Below are 17,468 nucleotides of genomic sequence, written 5' to 3'. Positions count from 1 at the left end.
TCAAGCTTAAACATAACTGTAATCCAAATAATAGGAATTTCAATAATAAGAATTGTAGCAGGCTGCGCTGTCAGTTAAAAATATTCATTTTCCTCTTATGATAAAAGCTGAGAAATATATTTATCTCGTAAATTGTAGATACGGTAAGTACATTCATATGTATATTGGTATTATGGTATTTTTTGTAAATTTCGCATCACAATCTTATTTGCAACCCATATTGTTTCTGGCTACCCTGTCGGAAAAATATTCGAAAATTCCTTTTATGTGAACTGCTAAGCAATACATTTATTACGAGTATTATTGGTATGGTAAGCATATTGGTGTTTAGTATTATGGTATTTTTGGTGATTTTCAATTCAACAATTCATTTACAGAAAAATGTTTCCATTAGATATACTGACATATTGCGTTTATCTCATAAAGTCTACATAAAATCGGTAACCTTATAATTTCAAAAAGTTATTTTTTTGATCGTAATGTCCATTTTTACTACTATAGGATTCAATTTAATATAATTACGCATAACAACGCCTCGAAAAGAGTGTATGGGAGCGTCAGCTGATCGCAAAAAACGTTATTGCCTTCCAATAAAACAAGATATGCAACAACGGCAGATCTATTTCCAACGAGCTAGGGAATGTATGCGGAACCAAAGGCAGAAACAACGGGCCGAACAAAGGCACCTATTCACTCCCTAATTTAGTAGTGTTTTGGTGCCGTCATATATTCAGCGATTAAGTGAAGATGTCAGTGCAAGGAGGCGACAAGGAAAGCTACCAAAGACGTATTGCGGTGCACGTATCTTCCTTAAAGACGATGAGATAGAATCAAATTGTGCTGAACGCATGGAGAAGATATGTGAGTTTTGCTCACCTAAACTTTATCCAGGCGAGGCAGCTGATAATACTGCATCCATCTGTTGCCACAAGAGCAAGGTGAGTTTACCACCAATTTCTGTCCGCGATGAGCTGAAAGAACTTATTGAGCGCAATGATGACATCAAAAAAAACTATTTGAAGAATATCCGTAAAGTTAAAACCGGTCTTGCGTTTGCTTCAGTGCAGGTGAACTTTGTCAATATTCCTAGACAAATACTAGAGTAAGACGTTTCTCAGATATTATTGTTTCTGTTAAAGAAACATTTAATCAAAAAGTTAATTCTGAATATATTTTCTCCTCCAATAAGTGACACCATGTTTCCCTCAACTCATGACACTCATATATCAGTCAGTTTGTAATATGTTTTTATGTATGTACCTAATAAGTATAAGTTCTGATGTACTATAAATCTCATTAATGCTTTGTAATATATGTATAATAAAAATAAGGGGTTTATAACAATAATTATTTCCGCGAACTATTAGAACAGTTTGCTTCTATCTGTGGCTGCAAAGAGGGATGAGTTTACTGTGTATTTCTGTCTGCGCAGACTGCGCATGGGCCCGCTTGTTATTATTATTATTATATGTATATGAGTCGGTACATATCCAAACTGTTTAAGTCTGCAGACGAATTTTTTTCATATTATTGGTACAATACGCACTGACCGAATAAACAAATTCAAACTAAAGCAATGTGACTAATTAATGTCGGTAAGATTAAAAAACACATTTCATATTACTTATTTATTTAAAGGTGACTAAGTCCCACCATAAGTGTAAATCAGAATTGCTTAAGTCCATTCCAGTCAATCGTATTGTATTCTGCTACTGTACATAGATTGTGACATATGGTTCGATATATATCAAACCTCCCTAAGTCCACCTTAAGAAATTTTGCTTCAAAACTAAGTCCATATGGTATTTTTCAACGGTACCGAAGTCCAACAAAAAGACTTCCCTATTTTGAATATAGCTTAACTTTCCGTGCTTTTTTCGCAAACTGCTTCGAAGATCTATTTTGTAACCATTTTTAGAGTTTTGGAAAAGATACTCGAAAAAGACGGGAGGAAAAGAGGAACCACAATATCCCAAAATTGTCTTATGATGGACTTGGGCAGGATTGATATGTATCGACTCATACACTGGCGATCAAAACCGAGTGCATGTACGACATTTTATTACTTACAGTAACAATACTTTTTTAATAATAAGCGGATTGCTTTGAAATTTTGAGGGATTGCTTCTAATTATCTATGGAATAAAGCCTAGTATACAGAAAAACTAAACTAAAAGTCTGATGAGGAAATGTGGTGATTTCCGAAATAGCTATCACTTCTACAAATTTTTCCAATTTTTTTGCTTTTCCACAATAAGTTTTTCATTAAAAACGGCCTCAAGCTCAATAAAGATTGTTGTATAGAAAAACTAAACTTAAAAAGAAACAAATGATTCACAGCAAAAAAGCAAGGCTTCTCTATTCACTCAATTTTGAACTTTTCTGTTTTGAGATTTTAGGAGATTCATATCAAGAGGACTTCGGAGACTCCCTTGTTTTTAATAGCGATTTTCACAAGTCTGAGAATGCTCTCTACTTAGTTTTCTATGATTTCGCTTGGAATATTACGACATTAAAAATTTACTCGCCTCCAAAGCTCTTCCATGTTACTCGGAGCTCGCTTGTTCTATGCTAATCCTCTCTTGACCACACCGCTCAATTTTTCTTAATGGCTTGGGGTGTTTTACTTGCTGGCATTTTGTGCCGTTGGTTTAAATTAAAGGAACAATTAACAAGTAAGTCTACCTCCATATTCTCCAAACAAACTTGCCCGGCTTTGTAGACAAAAGCGTATACTCTGAGGAAGAAGTTGTTTGCCTGCAGGACGGAGATCCAAGGGATTCTGAAAATATTCGAAGTCGGCTGATTCAGCAAAATTTTCCCGGAATGCAGTGGGCAGCACAAATCCCAGACCTGTACGTCTTCGAAAAATGGAGCGGTGCGTCAAGAGAGGATTAGATAGAGCAAGCGAGCTCCGAGTAACATGGAAGAGCTTTGGAGGCGAATAAAATTATAATGGGGTAATATTCCAAGCGAAATCATATAAAACTCAGTAGAGACCATTCCCAGACGTGTGAGAACAAAAACAAGGGAGTCTCCACAATCCTCTTGATATGAACCTCCTAAAATCTCGAAACAGGAAAGTTGAAAGCTGAGTGAATAGAGTTGCCTTGCGTTTTTGCTGTGAATCGCTTGTTTCTTTTTAAGCTTAGTTTTTCTGTACACTAGGCTTTATTCCCTAGATAATAACAACCAATTGCTGAAAATTTCAAGGCAATCCGCTTATTATTAAAAGTCATGTTACTGTAAGTAATGAAATGTCGTACATGCTCTCGGTTTTGATCGCCAGTGTATGTTCAGTTTTATTTCTAGAAAACTAAAATCAAAAAAATAAATGGAAACCAATAACACAAGGCAACAGTGATTTTGTTTTGGAAAATGTTAAAGCTGTTTTTGATAGACTTTTTTGTGCTGCTTATGAATCCGTAAGCAAAAAGTTTCCATTAGCTCTAGATTTTGATAAAAACGAGGTCAAAGTATCAAAAATGGAATTTTTACAATATTTTAGAAGGTCTAGCAAAAAACAAAAGGTGATAGAACCTTCCACTTAGGCTTAAATTAAGGCTATAACTCTCGGCTACTACCCTTGAAAAGACCATCCCTGCACCTTGACCTGATGTTCACTAATAGTCATTGTACCAAAATAAGTTTTTGCTGTTAAACAAATAACAATAAGTTACCTTGGGGTTAAGGTTCAGAGATGGTATTTTAGAGATTGTAGTCGAAAGTTCAAGCCTTAATTTGAGCCTAAGTGGAAGGCTCTATGAGCTTTTGTTTAGTTGCCGTGGGTACTCAAACTTCGCTTCAGTTTTTGTTGTTCAAAAAATGCCTATAAGTGACCATCAGTCAAGATGCACGGATGGTGTTGTCACAGATATTAGCCGAGAGCTATAGCTTTAATTTAAGCATAAGTGGAAGGTTCTTTTGTTTTTTGCTAGACCTTTTAAAATATTGCAAAAAACGCGATTTTTGGACACTTTGACCTAATTTTTCTCAAAATCTAAAGCTGATGGAAACTTTATACTCCCGGATACATAGTCAGAACAAAAAGTCAATCAAAACCAGCTTTAACATTTTAACAAAATTTTTTACAATTTTCGTTGCCTTGTGTAATACATATGTGTTTTATTTGTATTATTTATCTTATTTGTATTATTTGTAATTTATTTTGTATGAAGAGTTACATACGTCGTTCTGTAACATCAAAAATGCCTCCAATACTGCCCAAGAACGTGGGTATGTACATTAGGGTGGTCCAAAAATGCATGTGAAAGAGTAAAGTCGGAGTTTGTATGCTCCCACCCCCTAGGATTGTTCTATACCGAAAAAAATATATCCCTATTTTTTTTATCAAAAATAATTATAGTTCGCTCAAAGTGCCCAAAGATTTACATGTATTTTATATGGGGAAAAAACAACTTTTCGTTGAAATGATATACAATTCTTAAAAATCAATATTTTTCTATCGGAAAACTCTGCTTATCTTCAGGAGATTCCCAATAGCAATACCCAATTGTTTATTTAACCATTTTTTCATCGCAACTATAATATATAGGTCCACCATAAGCCCACAAAAACCCCGAATGCAATGGGGGACCGAAAAAATGTTTAATATTAAAAAATGGTTAAATATACAATTGGGTATTGTTATTCGAAGTCTCCTGAAGAGAACCAGTACAACAAGTATAAGAGTCTAAGTTCGGGCGGATCCGAACATTAGATACCCGGCCTAAGTATTAAAATTTTTTTTCATATTTCCGAAAAATACCGCTAGATGGTAAGCAGAGGTGATTCTATTTCTGTTTCAAACATATTCTATAAACTTATATAGTTATATGTGGGCGGTATCATGCCTATTTTCCAGAATTTATTGTTGTTAATATCAATTTTGCGTAAATTAGCGTCCTTAAATTTCGAATTATCGAAGTTTGAAGCATTTTTGAAATTTTCCATTGTATAAAAAGTGGGCGTAATTTTAGTCCGATTTCAATAATTTTCAGTTTCAGTTTCGAGTTTGGTACAAATTGATTAAATGGTTACTAAGATACACATATGTGGTCATAAGTGGGCGGTGCCACGCCCCTTTTTCCAGAATTTTATCATAAAAGTATTTCTTGCTAAAGAGTTATTGCAAACAACAATTTTGAATAAATTATCTTCAGTATTTGCTGATTTATCGAAGATTTCGTATTTCTCTAAATTACCGTTATATGGGATATGAGCGTGGTTATTGTCCGATTTTAAAAATTTTCAGCTGTTTGGTGTGCTGTATCAAGGCCAACATGGTTTGCCAAGGTTTGGAGAAATTGGTGGAGCGGTTACCGAGACATACACATGTCAATCATAAGTAGGCGCTGCTACGCCCATTTTCCAAAAATGTATAATATTCTTATTTTTCGTCTAAAAAGCATTGTAAATATCCATTTTTAGGAAATATGCTGCAGTAGTTACTAAAATATCGCAGTTTTCGTAATTCTGGATGTTTAAGCCACCGCTTAAACGCAATACAGCGGCCGTGCGCGCATCTTTTAGCCGTAACTGTGTGGAGTCGAAGCGACTCCGAAAACGATTACCGCGCGCGCACGGTCGCCTACCATTATCGTGCCAAGTCAGCACAAAAATCAGTTCAACTATTAACACCAGTCTACGCGCACGCGTCCTATGCAAAGCAGTCTTTTTGTTAGTAATAAAAGTTAATGTGTATTTCAGAGCTCCTTAACAAATAAACTATAAGCATATATACATACTTATCGGCAATACATTTTAAAGTGTTATGACAATCAGCCAAAACATCCTATTTTGTATAATACAAAAAGTTCACCAATACACAGAGAAATACTAATATTGCGTGAATAAATAAAACTTTGTACTTTACTATACTTTAATACAGGTCTTTCCTAACAAGGAAAAGTTGCGTGCGAATAAAAGTGAGTGCGAAAGCCACTCGAATTATTCATGGTCCTTCGAGCCGGTCGGTAATCATTTTCGGAGTCGCTTAAACATCCTTCCCGCCCTGCAGGAATGTGCTGCTCAGGGTCTTCTGCAGCTCTTTCAGCACGCGGATGGTGTTGCCCAGGACGCGGGTATTGGTGCGGTCCTGGTAGTTGGCCGTTTGCAGGTCTTGTGGGGTGCGCGCGATCGTCCGTCGCGGTGGTTTCGGCGCCTGGTTGCGCGGGTTCTGCGCCTTCTTCTGCCCCGGGCTTTCCTTGTTGGTTATCAAAGTGCAAACTACCTACAAGCAAGTGAACGAAAAACGAGCACTTTAACGGTTTCAAACTATCTTCTTATTGTACCGTGAAATTTATATTATTTTAAATAAATTGCCAACGAATATATATATACATATCGTCGTTTAAAGTACAAAAACGCGTATCGCCATTCTGCAAAACCGCGTAACTGACATTTGCCGCCAAAAATTGGATTTACTCCCACAAGTTCTTGGCTCAAGCCTTATCCATTTGTCCTGAAATATACTAGCCAGAAATGCGATTCCTTTGTAAAATAGAGAACCATTTTGAAATATGAGTGTTTTTACTCTCTATAAAATAAGTTATGCAACCTTGTACTTTAAACGACGATATACATATCGCACACCGTCTTCAAAAGAGCCAAAACTCAAAATTTGCCATTTTTTAAATTTTGCGCTAAAAATGTAGACACAGCTTTTATTTACCTTTCAGCAAAAGCTGGAGCAAATTTTTGTTATAATTTGTTAAAAAAAACCTAAGGTAAAACCGAACTTGCCCATATGATAAGCATGTGCTAAGAAATAGTTTTTCGCATTTTCTGCCGAACGCAATTTTTTGAGTTCTGATCCTTTTGAAGACGGTGTGCGATATGTAATTTCATAAAAGGCGTATTTTTTCCCGCCAAAAACGGTTCCGTTTTCCAGACTATAAAAAGTAATTTCACGTAATTTGCAAGAAAGGAAAACACAAACATCGCCACAAAATCTTATAGTTTTTTTCCCGGGTTTTCCCTTTGACACAAATTTTCTTATTTTTTGCGAACTATATCTGGGTGGTACTCAGCTATTTTTAATTAACTCTTAGTTTAATTTATATACGTGTGACCTTCCACAACATTCAAAATGCCACTTGGACACAGTCCACCACCACAGTGCTTCACAAAAAGCCACCGGTGGTAAGAGGGAACCCTCATCACACCCGAAATCTAACAACTCTATCATGAGAACTGTGTCAAATTCAGTGAAACACCAATCCAAGACCACACTGAATCCTATCTCATGATAAAAGATAAATAACTAGAAGATTGTTGGGCACGGCTTCAGCCCGCTTATGATTTAGCTTTTTCAGAGGCAAACGTATTTCTTGAAGTCCCACCTTGTGACACGGAGACATTTTATGGAGGTTACGAAGAAAGGCCCACTTTTCGTGACATGTTCACAGCGGTGTACATCAACCACCCGAACCTCTTCGTGCTCAAAAATTGTATCATCTCCGATACAAAACCTCAGGAAAAGCCGGCTCTATCGTCAAGCAATACCCGCTCAGCGATGATACTTCGAGCTGATCTTGGAAGCTTTTCGGTCACGATACGAAAACAAACGTATCCTGGTTGACAAGCAAATTAAAATTTTGATGACTTTGCCCACTATTCAATCCGAGAATAGCGAGCAACTTCAAAGGCTGCAAACATCAATTAACAACTGGCTGTCTGTTCTTAGTTCCCAAGACATCCAGACGGACAGTTGGGATGCCATATTGGTGTACATATGCTCAGCCAAATTGCCCGAAACCATACTGTCACTTTGGGAACAATCTCTCTCTTCTCGAAGAGATTTATCCTCATGGTCACAAAGGACGATTTTCTAACTTCAACATACAAAGGAGTCGAAAGACTGAACAGGCTTCATCCAACCCAAAATAAACAAAAACCAGTCGCTCATCAAAATGTTGTGCAAAACAGGTCCGTTAACCTTTGTGGCAGAACCTAAGAGGAAAACAACTTGCTCTTACTGCTAGTCCCTCATTCTATTAGAGCCTGCCCACAATTTAAGTGAATTTCTGTAGTAAGTGGTCATGTACATATTGCCAACAACGGTATCACTCCCTGCTGAAGGTATAAAAAAGGGTTACACAATACTTGCGCAAAAAACAATATTTGGCTGGATTCTCAGAGGTCCAATAACCGAAAATGTGTTATCATTCTCGACACAAGTAGAAGAGTGCTCGAATCTGAGTGCTCTCAGATCTCAGCTTCGAAAGTTTTGGGAAGAAGAGGAGATTCAACAACCTCCAAAAATTCCACCTGAAGATCAGGCATGCGAGAATATGTATGCAACAACAACGACTCGTGCCCCAAAGAAGAATTCCCTAAAAAGCTGTCTATAGGCCACTCTTGGTCTGCTGCACTCCAGCAGTTTTTCAGTAAGAAAAAAGGAGATTTAGGCACAACGTACAATAAGGTGTTGCAAGAATATCTCGACCTCGGTCATATGGAGCACACAAGGCCATGCGAGATCACATCTAATGGCAAATATTTTTCTTTCTACTTACCACATCATGCGGTCTTCAAACCAGATAAGGTGACCACCGAAGTTCGCGTGGTATTCAAAGCCTCAAAAACATCTGGATCAAGAAAATCCCTAAATGACGTGTTACACACTGGTCCCACAATACAACCAGATCTCGTGCTGCTCATTCTGCAGTGGCGAATGCACAGATTCGTTTTCAGTGGAGACATTGAAAAAATGCACCGTTACATACGCATCCACGAGGACGATATCTTAGTTTCTGCGAATCTTATTTTGCACATAGGCTAACGCTCCTGTCACCGATTATAATCTCAAAACCGTAACGTTCGGCGTTAATTGTGCACCATATCTCGCTATCCGTACCCTGCATCAATTAGCCGATGACACGTTAGCGACATTTCCATTGGCTGCCACAATACTTAAAACCGAAACGTATGTGAATGCCATTCTATCCGGCAGTCATGATATTGACAACCCCACTGAATCAATTGTTCAAGTGATCAAAGCGCTGAAGTCAGCTGGTGTCAAACTCAAGAAACTAACGGCCAATTTTAGAATTATTTTCAAAGGTGGATCTTCTCGACTCCAGCTTTTTGAAATTTGAGAGCGCTTCTACAACCAAAACTCTTGGTATATCCTCTTTTATCCTCTGTAGCAAAAATTTTTGACCGGCAGGATGGCTGTCACCAGTGAAGATTCAAGCAAAGATTCTGTTTCAAGAGCTTTGGCTGGATGGAGTTGATTGGGATGAATGTGCCAAGCCCATAGCATTAACGAAATTGCAACAGTTCGCAGAAAATCTTCCAGCCATCTGTCATATCGAGATCCCGCGATGGGCTAATTTCACTCAGGGGCAAGATACCCAAATCGATGGGTATGCGATACCTCGGAAAAAGCATATTGCGCAGCGATTTACATCGGCGAAGATATTCACCTTCTTGGTTGCAAAGAGCAAAGTCGCGCCACTGAAGGCGGTAAGCTTGCCACGCCTAGAGCTTCGTGGTGCAGTCTTACTCCCAAACCTGGTCGCAACTTTTCGAAAACAGCTCGAATTAGAAGCGTTCAACACATGCTTATGGTCAGATTCAGAGATTGTGCTAGCTCGGCTTGAAAAGCCACTATGTACATGGAAGATATATGTATCCAATCGTACCTCCCAAATCCAAGAATATCTTCCAAACGGTACAAGGCGTCAGGTTGCCAGCCAAGATAATCCAGCCGACCTCGGCACCCGCGGTTGCAAGCCGCAGGATTTGGCAAGTTCCCCACTCTGGTGGTACGGACCAATCTGGCTCTCTTACCACATGGATGCATAGCCAAGGTCAAAGACATGCAGTACATCTCCACCAGAAAAGCACAAGGTGGAGGTCGATTTTCTTGATCACTTTTCTTCCTTCTCTCGCGCACTCCGCGATACTGCGTACATGTTCCGCTTGGTGAGCTACAATCACGGATCTACATCTGACACAACCAATTTCAATATGCGAAAATACGTCTTATCAACGCAGCGCAATCACGCCATTTTGCGAGTGAAAGAAGCGCTTCGCGAGATAATAAGCCAATTAACAAAAACAAAGTCTTCTTCTTGTTCTTAATCCTTCCTTGGACAAAGACGGACTTCTACGGGTTAATGGCGGATTAGGGCATTCCACGTTGAGCTATAATTAAAGGCACCCAATAATTCTCACTACCGAATCGAGGTTCTGCCAACTATATTTGGAGTTTTTACACTCGCTGCTTCTTCACGCAGAAACACGATTAATGCTCCAAATAGTAAGGCAACAGTACTACGTACTAAAGCTAAAACCTCTAACCAAAAAGTGCATTTTTCAATGTAAAGTGTGCACGCTTTACAAGCAACAAACACGCACCCAAAAATTGGCCGCTCTACCCCCTGGATAGTTTCTCACTCTCCTTTTCTACAACTGGAGTAGATTTTGCAGGGCCATTCCAAATTAAAGCATCGATGCTAAGATCTACCACCCTTATCAAGAGATATGTTGCAGTTTTTGTCTGTTTTTCCAGAAAGGCAGTGCATCTCGAGTTATACTCGGATCTTACATCCGAAACTTTCCGAGCAGCATTCGCCCGCTTCGTTGGCAGACGAGTTTTCCCCTCAAAAATGATGAGCGACAATGGAAAAACATTCATTGGCGCCCAGCGCGTAATAGAAGGCGACTTCTTTAAATTCCTTAACGAATGATCCGCAGACATTGTCAAAAAATATGCCCCTTAAGGCATAAGCTAGCAATATATACTACGCAGCGCCGCCACATATTCGGCTTGTGGAAATCAGCAGTGAAAAGCTTTAAAGTCCATCTAACCCGCTGAAACCCACAAGTTTTCTTTCGAAGAATTGATGAAGATTCTGGTGCGAATTGAAGCAGTCCTCAACTCGAGGCCTCTATGCGCACTTTCCCAAGACCCATCTGGCATGACAGCACTTACTCCGGGTGACTTCATTCGAGGTGCACCGATATTGGCCATTCCCGAGCCTAATGCGGAAGACCTCCCCCTACTAAACCGGTGGCAGAAAGTCAAACTAGAGATTGGTAAATTCGATATTCGAAGCTTCGATATTCGAATTTTAATAGAATTTTAGCTCCAAAATGGCGAATTTTTGAAATCGAACTTTGTGTTGCTAAAATTCGGATAACATCGAATTTTTCTAGAAAAAATCGAATTTCATATTTATTTCCAAAATCAACTCTTCAACTTTCTTGTTTCTGACTAAATTTGCCATCACTGTGTGTGGCACTCCATTTGTCTTACGGATGCAAGTAAAAAATACATGTTTTTCGATCTGATGCATCGAGAAAAAAATCTTTGCCAAGAAGGAACTGTTATTATTAAATTCAAAAATAAAAAGTACTTTTTTTGTTGATTTTTTATTTTAAATTTGTAGAGGCTTTTACGTTGGTAGCAAGAAGTTTTTGCCTGAGAAGACCCCTAGTAAAATTTTCCGGAGTGTAATTTTCTAAAGTACACCAATCCTCTAACGACCTTCCAGATTTGCTTTTTGCGGGATTTATTGAAGTAAGGATCAAAATTACCTAATAGGTTAAAATAATCTACGAAAATATTTCCCATACAATTTTATTATAACGGTCTTAACCTTTAATTTAGCTCAGACATATATTTTAACTATTTTTTTGAAAACTACTTAGGCCGAGACATGAAAACTTTAGTAGGCCATGAAATAAAAATACGAGCTAACTTTCGCAAACACACCGAGTGTTTTACTACTGGATGGGTATACTTTCAGAAAATGTTAACAAAGTCCGGGCTGATTTTGGCTGTCCTACAGTGTAATTTGAGTTTAACTTTTTAAACAGGTGGCCAATCTCTTCAAGCACCTTAAAAATATTGTAATTGTTGCATAGTAATTTAAGCACACCACTTCTTTAACTAAATTCGATTTTTAAAACAGGTGACACCCCTCTTAAATGTAATTAAAAAATAAAGTTTATTCAAAATCATTTCGATTGATACCTATATTGGGGTAATTTATTTAACTTATTAAATAATTTGATTTTGATTTTCTTACATACATTCATATAGCACAAACCTAAAACCCTTTCGTTTGACACCTACCTCCTTTTTGAAAGTCGAACGAACGATACAGATTTTATGACATGGTGTTAAATATTTAACGCAAACATCTCCGAACTCGATTAAGAAGTTTCACTTCAAAAAATTTTTGGAAGATTCGAAAAAATTCGAATTAAATCGAATTTGCACCACCAAATTTCGATACGAATAATCGAATGTTTGGGCAATGTTCGAAAGTCGGAAAAAATCGAATTTCAACCCCCCACTACCCATCCCTAAGTCAAACCACTTCACCACCAATCTAGTCGTCCCTAGAGAGAAGATTATATCAAGGATCTTCAAAAGAGGTACAAGTGAAAAATCCCACAACGTGATCCTCAGCCAGGCGACCTCGTCGTGATCAAAGAAGATTCGCTCCCGCCCACCGAGTGGCGATCGGGACGAATCGAAAACGTTCGCTACGGCGATGCTAACCACGTATTTGTCGTGGAAGTCCGTACGCAAAATGGAGTTATCAAGCGGCCACTTGTCAAACTGTGCTTCTTTTCCACGGAGAATTTTCCGCGCAAAGCACAATAAATAATTATATACATATTTTCCTTCTATATATTAAGGGTATTAACTCCCCGATTAAATAAAGTTCCCAAGTACTTCTCGTTTCTCTGTCTCTGCTTCCATTTCCAGATCGGAGACATCATGGCAGCATGGAAGGCATGCCCCCTGGCCCCAACGGCAGTATTTCGGCTCTGCCACAAATAACACGCGCTCAGGACGTGCACGGCCTTCAAGGCCATGAAGCCACTGCAGAGATTGGCAGTATCCCGGGCGCAAGGGTATTGTGTCAACTGCCTTGCGCTCACCCACATAACCGGTGAATGCGACTTGCCGGGTAGTTGCAAGCACTGCGGGTTGGCGCATCGCACTTTGCTGCATTCGGCAGCCAACAACCATGCGCGCACGGGCCAACGTAAGAAGCAGCCTAAGCAGCGCGCATCTGCAGGTAGGCCAGTGAAAGCGCCCACCAACAAGAGAACCCCATGGCAGAAGAAGGCGCAGAACCCGTGCAACCAGGCGCCGCAACCACCGCGAAGGAGGGCCGCTCGACGGATGATCGCGCGAACCCCCCGAGGCCTGCAAACGGCCAACTACCGGGGCCGCATTACTACCCGCGTCCTGGGAAACACCAACTCCGCGCCGAAAGAGCTGCAGAAGACCGTGCGCGCAGCCTTTGGCCGTAGCTGTGTGGAGTCGAATGATTACCGAGCGCGCACGGCCGCCTACCATTGTCGTGCCAAGGTAGCACGAAAATCAGTTCAGCTATAAACGCCGGTATACGCGCACGCGTCCTATGCAAAGTAGTATTTTTGCTAGTAGTAAAAGTTAATGTGAATTGCAAAGCTCCTTAACAAATAAACCGGCTACATATATACATATTGGCAATACATTTTAAAGTGTTATGACAATCAGCCTATTTTGTACAATACAAAAAAAATACACCAATACACAGAGAAAAACTAACTGCGTGAATAAATAAACCTGTCCTTCCTAACCGGAAAAAGTTGTGTGCGAATAAAGGTGAGTGCGAAAAGCATTGAAATTATTCAATGGAATTTTCCGTTATATAGGAGGTAGACGTGGTTATTGTCCGATTTTGCCCATTTTCAATATCATCCGTCCTACGCTAAAAAGAAGTACACATACCAATTTTCGTAAAGATATCTCAATTTGTACTCGAATTAACGTGTGTACAGATAGACAGACGGACGGACGGATGGACAGACAGACAGTCCCCGCTTAATTGATTTCTTTTTTCATTCTGATCACTTACCTATAGATTTGTCTATATCTATCTCGATTAGTTTTGCCTGTTACAAACAACCGTTATGTGAACAAAGTTATAATACCCTTGTGCACAATTGCGCACGGGTATAAAAATTGGGGCTTTTATTCCTGTAACCTCGGCGTGGTAGGCCCTAGATCCTGCAAGTGTGGAAATTTGCAGGTTTATAACCCTGTTTTTAAATTTTTTTCAAGAAGCTTTCTACAGAAAATACCAAGTAGAATGGGAGAAAATAAAAAAAATGCGTTGAGTTGTCAGCACGTTTAAACCTTTTAAACCGTAAAAAAAAAACCGAAATACGTGTTTTCTCGGAGTTTTTATAATTTTTGGACACTTAATTTTTTTTCTCACGTTTAAATAGTCAAGCAACAATTTCGGCCACTTTTTCAGTTTTCTGGCAACTGTGCACTGTATTATTAAGCGACCAATCGAAATTTGTTGGGCAACGCTCACTAATACGCTTTAACAAGGTGGACAATTTTGCACTTTTGTAGGGTCAGAGTGCAACATGTTGGGAAAACATCAAGTAACCCAGAGGAAATGCTAAGAAAATAACAGGAATTTGACAGCCCCAGCACAGAGCAGAATAAATGCTACACTATTGCGAGTAAGTCACTGCTATCCCTAAATTAGCGCGCCAAGCGCCAAGGATGGCTGAGTTCCAAGTTGGTGTATTGCAAAGCATCAGCCTCTTTTATTTCTAAACTATAACTGATGGAAATGTCCAATATGCGAACCCATGTTCAAATGCCGAATCGGAACTCACCGAACAGTCAAAAATTCTCATGCCCATACAATTTGTATGAAGCATCCCACAATAACGCGGCGCTAGCGCCGAGCAAATAGAATTTTGATTTTTGGCAGTGCGTTACGTGTGGAAGTTGGATGCAGAAGACGGAAAGAAAGAGAAAGGACAAAGAAGTGAGAGATGAAATGAGAATAAAAACGAGAGGAAATGAGAAAACGTGAAAAATGAATGCCAAAGAAACAATTTTTGTGGATTTTATATATTTGGTTTTAAAAATATCAGCAGTGCAATTAAATTGTATGTTTTTGTATGAAAACTCGATTTTGGATTAAACAAAATGAAAATTATACCAGCTGATGGTCAACGCGCGCAATAAGTTGGGAGTTGGCCATTATTTCGCTTCGCGCTGGTACTAAAACGATCTATGTGTAGGGCTGCCAGATATCTCTGTTGCCAAACCGGGACACTTAAGGGTGGGAAAGGCCTCTCGCTCCCTTCCCTTTCGTTTCGATAAAAATTACGTACGAAAGGATGTAGTAAAATTTTATTTTGACAAACAAAAACAAAAACATAAAAACATGAGATCATGAGATCATTACAACGTACACCAGCACAACAAAACAATTTATCACAACTAAAGCACAGAGAATTTTTCCCAATGCATGTACCTTTATTGTTCTTTATACAAATACAGTTTATACTAAATACATCAGAAAACATAAAAATAAAATTTCTAAACTTTGTGCAAAACTCGGGAAAATGGAATAAATTTGCATACAAATTCGCAACTTTCTATTCAGACTTTTTTATAAAAATTTTGAAAATGAAGTTTNGGCCAAGGTAAAAATAAACACAAAAACAAAGTTGAGTAAAGATAAAGGCAAACATGAAGACCAAGGTAAATTTAAACACTTTACTTATATGTATAAGTGCAAAGGTGAAGGGGAATATGTATATGAAGAATATGATAAACATAAAAATAAAAACAAAGATAAATATAAAGAAAAAGATGCGGATGAGGATACCGATAAAAGTATAGATGAAGATAGAGGAAGAAAGATTAAAATAAAGGTAGTTGTAGAGAAAAGGATGTAGATAAAGGCACAGAGACTCAATCTCGGAACTATTTCGGGATTTTAGGGATTCTCGGGACTTATCGATATAATCGATATTTTGTTGGTTTTTCTTAGTGTGTGATTTCGTTTTTGACTTGGATATGCTCTTAACCATACCACGTATTCTACGTTTAAATATAGCGGCTGTATCTCCGATACAGCCTGCAGACCAAGACGAAGGCGCTGGACTGTTCCTTTTTTTGTATGTAGAAGACCCTGTCCGCAAAAAATAAATAATTGCAAAAATCAACGAAATTTTCTGGTAACTTCAGACTTGCACTTTACTAATTGGCTCAAAAGCTACATTTTCAAAATTTTTCTNTCAGACTTGCACTTTACTAATTGGCTCAAAAGCTACATTTCCAAAATTTTTCTAAAAGATCTGATTCGAAATTGTAATCTGACGAAATAGTCTCCGAGCCAATAATTTTGTACGGCACGGTACTTATAAGTAATCTAGGTTTCAGGAAAGAAAAAAATTAAATACAAGGTAACATTAAAATATCAGTCATTTGTTTCGTTGCTGTGAACTTGTTTCACAACTTCTGCCTTTTGCTTAATATAATTGTAAAACTCTGTGCTTGTCATTTTCACGTATTTAGGTACATACTTATATTAATCATCAACTATTGCTTGTGCGAAACGTGCTAAATTAAAAAAAAATAGCATATGAAAGAGCACCAACCCAACTCGTAATAAATTTAAGTATACAAATTTTAGGATTTGGTATAGAAATATTCAAATCAAATACCTACGCCAATATTAAAATGAAGGGCTTTGCACTATGTATTTACTTACATGTGTATACAAAAATTTAAAAACATGTTACTTTTTTTGTATACATACATATATCAAAAATAACAAATTTGAATCTCGGCAACATTTAAGATGGAAATATACCTGCAATGCATTCGGCCACATGCAAATTTCCGCGGAGTTATCAACAGTAAGATTGATACTTGAAGCGTTTTCTTCAATTTCTTCTGTCATATTTGTGTCGGTTTGCGGCCTTATCCTTGGTGTTTCCGTGACTGGTATAGCCTGGCTGTACTCGTTGTAGATATACCTAGCAGTTGATATCTTCGGGCTTGAATACCCAAATGTAGATCCACGCAGTAGATGCTTAAATTTCGCTTGTACATGCGTTGCAGATTTATCGAGTGGGCACAGTTCATCGATGCTGAAGCCATCTGAATAAAAATTAAAGGAATATAGTGATTTTACACTTTGGAAAAAGTAATCGGCATAGCTTCAAAGAAAATATTGCCAAAATGTTAATGATAACACAGACTAACTGTTGCGTGCCAATGAAAACGTTTTCCTTTTTTTTTTATTTTAAACATTGTATTTCACTATTAACATAAATTTGTATTAAAACACTAATGCTAATCCTTCCGTGTGCAACTCTGAAAACTGAACGAAGCGTGGATCGTCTTTTACGGCACGAATTGAATTTACAGATATTAAAACCTAAAATAAACATACTAACGATTTTTGGTAAATCATAAGTGTTGCAATTTTGATGGTAATAAAACGAGCGGCGATATTTTATTGTAATATCTTACTCCAACATCTTCAGGATTGGAGTTAATCTGTTTTTTTAAATCAATTCCGAATCATCCAAGTCATCGAGCTCACATCCGTGAGCCCGAAAAAGTTTAAGTTGCGGGCCGCACGGCGGCCCCGAGTTGCCCTTCCTAAAATAAAAGACAATAA

General features: G+C 38.2%; 1 protein-coding gene across 4 annotated transcripts in view; it reads right to left on the bottom strand.

The window, feature by feature from the left end:
* Positions 1–17,468, bottom strand: part of LOC108362068 (uncharacterized) — a 608,307-nt gene that overhangs the window by 346,981 nt on the left and 243,858 nt on the right. For all 4 annotated transcript variants that reach the window (XM_017614914.1, XM_017614908.1, XM_017614923.1 and 1 more), the window contains one exon: positions 16,653–16,942. In XM_017614914.1, coding sequence (XP_017470403.1) covers positions 16,653–16,942 — 290 coding nt within the window. The remainder of the gene's footprint in view (positions 1–16,652; positions 16,943–17,468) is intronic.

Source organism: Rhagoletis zephyria, unplaced genomic scaffold (genome assembly GCF_001687245.7).
Source record: "Rhagoletis zephyria isolate East Lansing unplaced genomic scaffold, Rhagoletis_zephyria_1.1 Rzeph_scaffold_00021, whole genome shotgun sequence".
NCBI lineage: Eukaryota > Metazoa > Arthropoda > Insecta > Diptera > Tephritidae > Rhagoletis > Rhagoletis zephyria.
The sequence above is the reverse complement of the archived record's forward strand: the minus strand, read 5'-3'. Positions and strand labels throughout refer to the sequence as shown.